Consider the following 5369-nt stretch of genomic DNA (forward strand, 5'->3'; position numbering starts at 1 on the left):
GGATGAAGTACAAAGAGGATGGGTAACCTGTTCAACTCCTCGAAGTCAGGGCTCACCCAAGGCCCACCAAGTTCGGTGCAGAGCTGAGACCCAAATTTCTCCTCTTTCTACTACGCACAAAACAAAACGCGCACGCAGACACACCCATACACACTTTCTAGCTTCATTTTAACTTCTAAAAACATCAAGAGGATTGGGTGTGAGAGGGGAAAAAAAAGGGAAGCTCTTAAGAGTACAGACGGTCAAAGTTGAAGAGGTAAGTCAAAGCCATTCCTGGGACCCAACTCAACTTTCAAACGGAGGAAACTGAAGCCCCAGAGGCGGTGCAGGTACGATGCCAAGTCTCTAGACTCCGAAGGCTGTCCTAAGCCCTGAGACTACAGACGAGCCGCCCTTAAAGCAGCTGAGGAAAGAGAAGGGAATCCTCTGCACCTGTGCAAGCCCCGCCCTCGGAGGGATGGCCGCGGACCTGGAGGCGCCACGAGACCCGGCCAGGCCCGTTCCGCCCCCAGGGCACAGGGCGCGAGGGTTCTCTGAGGGGCCTCACCGTCCTTCCCGGCGGCTCCGAAGGGACGAGACCCCGAGCCGCAGCCCGGCCGCACCACTGCCAGTTGTTCACGTTGGCCCCGTCCTCCCGCTCCTCCACCCAGCGCAGGTCCCCTTGGCCCCACTCGGCCATCTGCGCTTGCGGCACGGCCTCACGGAGAGCTGGGGACGAGGGCGGCAGAGGGTGCGGCGCGGCTCCGTCGCCGACGTTTCCGTTCTCCGAGCCCAGAATTAGACCGTTCGCAGCGCCCAGAAAGTGCCAGAAACCTCCGCCCACAGCTCCGCGCAGAGCGCCCCCGGCGGAGCGCCCAAGGCCTGCGGCACGGGGCGGCCGGTGCTCAAGGGCAGGGGTGACCGGAAGGCGACGGCGAGCGTTGCGCCCGCGAGGCCAGGAAGGGGAGCCCGGGAGAGGTCCGGCCCGAGTGGGAGGGTGCGGGGAAAGAGGGGGCATGTCGAGGGGCGGGGTTCAGAGGCGCGATGAGAGAGAAAAGTTCCGAACCGCGGGGCGAGTAGGGGTATCCGGCAGGCCGGGGGCGGGGTCCCGAAGGCAGGGTCGCGGCGTTGGGAAGGCCCTGGGCCCCGCGGGCGGATCCGCAGTGTAGAAATGCCTGGAAGGGGAAACCTCGGTCTCCATCCGAAAGACCGAGACACCTCCTCTTAAGGATCCATTCTCACTGCGGTAATTAGTTTCAGTGGCAGCAAGCGGACGGTCAGGCGCGCCTGAGGGCTGTATTGGCCATGCTGACCGGAAGAGCCTATCCAGACTGTCGTTGGCCGCGCTAACTGTTCGGTCCTGGAGGGGATACGACTCAAGCGCTCGATCACTCTCTTTGCTCTACGATCGACTTATGAGGGAGCGCGCCTGCGCGCGTTATTTTCGCTGTGCGCGCGCACTTGACACCATATCCATATTTATTCTGAAAGTCCGTTCGGAGTTGGAGCACTATGGTTCTCTCCTAGACCTCGAGTCTCACGCCTTTCCAACACCTGTCCAAGTAGCACGAGCTACCAAGTTCCCACTTACTTCAGGAATGTTTACATTGTATTCCTGTAATGATCCTTTATAGATGACAAAAGAACGTGATTGCAAGTGCATATTATGACAGCTTGGTGCAATTTTATAATTAAGTGGTTATTAATGACTTTTAACGAATCTCCACCTTCCAGCAAAAACTTTGTACCAACTATTGGGAAGGTGTTACTGAGGGGTCTGTGAATACTTATTTAGCAAAGAAAACAGGTATGACAATGGAAGGGTGGAAGTACCTGACTGTTACATTACCGGGTGTTGACCGTTCTTTTGCCTGTGGTCTGCTCATCAGTGAGATTAACTGGTGGAGAACATTTTCTTCTTTACTTACTGGAGCTACTACATTCAATCATTTTCCGAAAAGCTACGACAGATATGAACACAGACTGCATTAAAGTGTTTTGGCCCCAAAACAAATTGTTGGGGAAGAGGACGTTTTGATTTTACCTTTTACACTTCACCAAAGGTGTGGACAGCTAACACATGGAATCAAATAGAAAAGAATTTTAATGGCAATACTAGTAGGCACCGTTTTCTTGTGGATTACCTGTGCATCTTTCATCCACTTCATAAAGATTATTAATGATAGAATATTACATGTTAAGATTTAGGTATGTAGAATTGGAACCTGGGGGAAAACCAGGAAATTTACAAGGGCAGAAACTATAATCACTAAAATTTTATGTGGACAAAAAATTTTTGTAATATTTATTCAAAAAGAATTTATCCCAATGAAAATTATTTTATTAAAATATAAATGGAAAAGGTATTCTATGAAGATTTTTTCTTTTTTTATTATAGTGACATTGGTTAAAGAAATCCAGTAAGTTTCAGGTGTATAATTCAACAGTGTCTTTTTGTTACTGTCTTACTTCATTTAATGTTTATATGGTAAGTTCATATTAATAGCATAATGTGAACCTCAAGGTTCATCCATACTATGGCATATGTCAGAACTTCCTAAGAATGAATAATATTTTATTTTATATATATATATATATATACCACCCTTTTGCTTATTTATCCAATTGTTGATGGATACTTGGGGTTGCTTCCACATTCCAGCTATTGTGAATAATGCTGCTATTATCATGGGTTTATACATGTCTCTGAGAAACTTTATGAAGCAAATTCTTTTAGGCAGTTTAATTCTTGATCAATTATCTGCATAGAGGGAGGAGGTAGATGGGGTAAAAGGGGTCAAATATGTGGTGACAGAAAGAAATCTAACTATGGGCAGTGAACACACAATGCAAAATATATATATATATTATATATATTAAGGTGTGTATATGTATAAATATATATATTAAAGTGTGTATGTGTGTGTGTGTGTGTGTGTATATATATATATATAGCATGAAATGAGGCTCAGGGGTACACATTCCCTTATAAAGCAGCTTATATAGTGAGAAAGCAACTTCTTCACATTAATTGGTTATTAAGCTCCTAAATGAATGACTAAAGTGGTTTTATCATAGCTCAGGGAAACATCAAAGCTGGTCTCCATTTACTTCTGATTTTAACAGGTGGGTAAACATTACATTACAACATTTATTGTGTCTAAGTCTGCTCTATGCTGGAGTGACTACAAAAATGAATAAGATACAGGGCTCGGGTGCTGGTGGAAGAGACCAGTGTGAATGCATCATAATAGTAAATACAGAGTGCCTTAGGAGCACACAGGAGAAAGTTTCTAATTCTGCTTAGGGGAATGCAGTGCTACTGTAGTTCTTTTCTCAGAGGAGGCTTGAAGAGTGAATAGAACTCTTGGCTTTAATAAAGGAAAGGGAACACCAGGCAGAGGGAGCAGCAGGTGCCCAGGCACAGAAGCATGAGGAGTGCATTGCACCAAGATGGCTATAATGGAGTGATGTAAGGGGGTCAGGGGGCACATTGCCCCACCATGAAAAGCCTTGTTTGCCTGCAGAGGAGTATGAACTTTGTTTTGTAGGCAATGAGAAACCACTGAGGTGATCTACATAGAGAAATGACAGGATCAGACTTGTGTTTAAGAAAAATCATTCTTATGAAAATTAATGGACAGAAGTGGACTAAAAACTGGAAGAAGGGAGATTTTTCAAGAATGAAAGGAGGCAACAAATGTGAGAGGAATTTGTAAGTAGAATTGGTGAATGGGTCAGATACTGGAGTGGGTGTAGTAGAGGAATTGTTTTTCAGTGACTAGGACTTTCAGGTTGGTTAGTCAACATCACCCCAAGAAATTAGAATGAAAAGAGGCTGGAGATCAGCATTTAAGGGATAGGCAGAAAAGATGGAGCCTGAAAAGGAGTAACTGAGGAAAGAGGAAGAAAATCAAAAAGGCATTTCATCATGGAAAAGTGCAAGTAAAATAATAAATCGTTCTTTGGATTTGACAACAGGAAGGGCGTTGGGTCCTTTGCAGAAAGCAGTTTTAGTGAACGATGGGGGCAGAAGCCAGGTCACAGCCGAATATGCTGATGGAAACCAGCTGGTGAAAAGAGAGACAGGTGGTGAAGCAAAGCCCCAGAAGCAATGGGAGGAGATGAGGCCAAAGGAAGGTGGGGATCCAATGCTTGGATCCAAGTCATGGCTCTGCCACTTAATAGTTGAGTGACCTTAGACAAAGTCCCTAACCTCTTTGGACTTCATCATCTGTAAAATGGGGATAGTGTTACCACCTGTCTGTATTATGATTAAATTCAACTGCTAGTAACAAATTAGCAATAACAAAAGGCTATATCAGGTAGCCTTTTATTTTTCTCTCAGGTAAATACAGGCAGTCCATGGTAAATATATAAGACAGACAATCATTAGGGATCTGGGCTTATATCAACAATCCTCGAACCTACATCAGGGTCCTACGTCAGGGTCCAGGATGACTGCTACAGTTCCAGCAGTGAACTTCCAACCAGGATGAAGAAGAAGGGGCAAGAGAAGAGTATATCCTCAAACTTTAAGACATCCCAATGCTTCCACTTAGACACTATTTCTTTCCCAGCAAGAAAGGCTGGGAACTGTATGTAGTCCTTATTCTAGTAGGCCATGTGCCCAGTCTGTACATCTGGGAATTCTGTTACCGAGAAAGAAGAGAAGAATAGATATTATGGGACAACTAGAAGTGTCTGCTACCCATCCAACTTCTTAGCAAGAAGTTAAAGGAATTAATACAATTAAAGCTCTTAGAATGGTTTCAGTCATGTAGGAAGCAATCGATAAATATATTTTTTTGTTTTGTTGTTTTATCCTCACTCTGAAGGAAGAGGGAAGGATAAAAGGAGGATGTGCTTCTCTCCTTTGAAGGGCATGAATCGAAAGTTGCAGACATCACTTCAATGGCTGGAACTTAGTCACATGTGCCCTGATAAAATATAGGGGAGGGGTTGTTGCTAAAGGAAGAAGGGTGGAATGGATATTTGGAGAATTACCCACTCGCACTGGCTCACTGCCACTTCCTGAACCTGCTCCTCCTCCCACTTCCCTGCTTGCTTCCCTCTCTAGGCCTGTGGGCATCACCATCTATAGTCATCCAAGGGCAGATGCTACTCATCTGTGACTCCACCCCAACTTCATCTACAGAGCCCCAAATCGCACAGCTTAAGGAGGCACCATCCATACTGTAGTCTACTCTTCACAACCAATCAATCCCTGGGGGCTGATTGGACAGCGTGCCAAGTCTATCTCCTATGTTTTTCTTGAATCATTATCTTTCATTCTACCCCAAGCTGCTTTGCTCTAGGTCTCCACCTTTTATTGCTGGATGTGACAGTGGACTTCCTAATGGCCTCCCTGCCCGAGCTAGTCTCTTTCC

At 45.7% G+C, this 5369-nt stretch overlaps 1 protein-coding gene across 11 annotated transcripts in view; it reads right to left on the reverse strand.

Annotated features, from left to right (window-relative positions):
* AHSA2P overlaps positions 1 to 1486 on the reverse strand; it is an 18889-nt gene extending 17403 nt beyond the window's left edge. For 3 of the 11 annotated variants that reach the window (XR_003045625.1, XM_025045100.1, XM_025045099.1), the window contains exon 1: positions 548 to 1036. Coding sequence is in view for 2 of the 11 variants with exons in the window: in XM_025045100.1 (XP_024900868.1) it covers positions 548 to 997 (450 nt within the window). In the remaining 9 variants the exon portion in view is untranslated. The other 8 variants (XR_003045633.1, XR_003045630.1, XR_003045632.1 and 5 more) reach the window with 8 other exon arrangements.
* Between the last annotated feature and the right edge of the window lie 3883 nt (positions 1487 to 5369).

The sequence above is a fragment of the Pteropus alecto genome, unplaced genomic scaffold (assembly GCF_000325575.1).
Source record: "Pteropus alecto unplaced genomic scaffold, ASM32557v1 scaffold131, whole genome shotgun sequence".
NCBI lineage: Eukaryota > Metazoa > Chordata > Mammalia > Chiroptera > Pteropodidae > Pteropus > Pteropus alecto.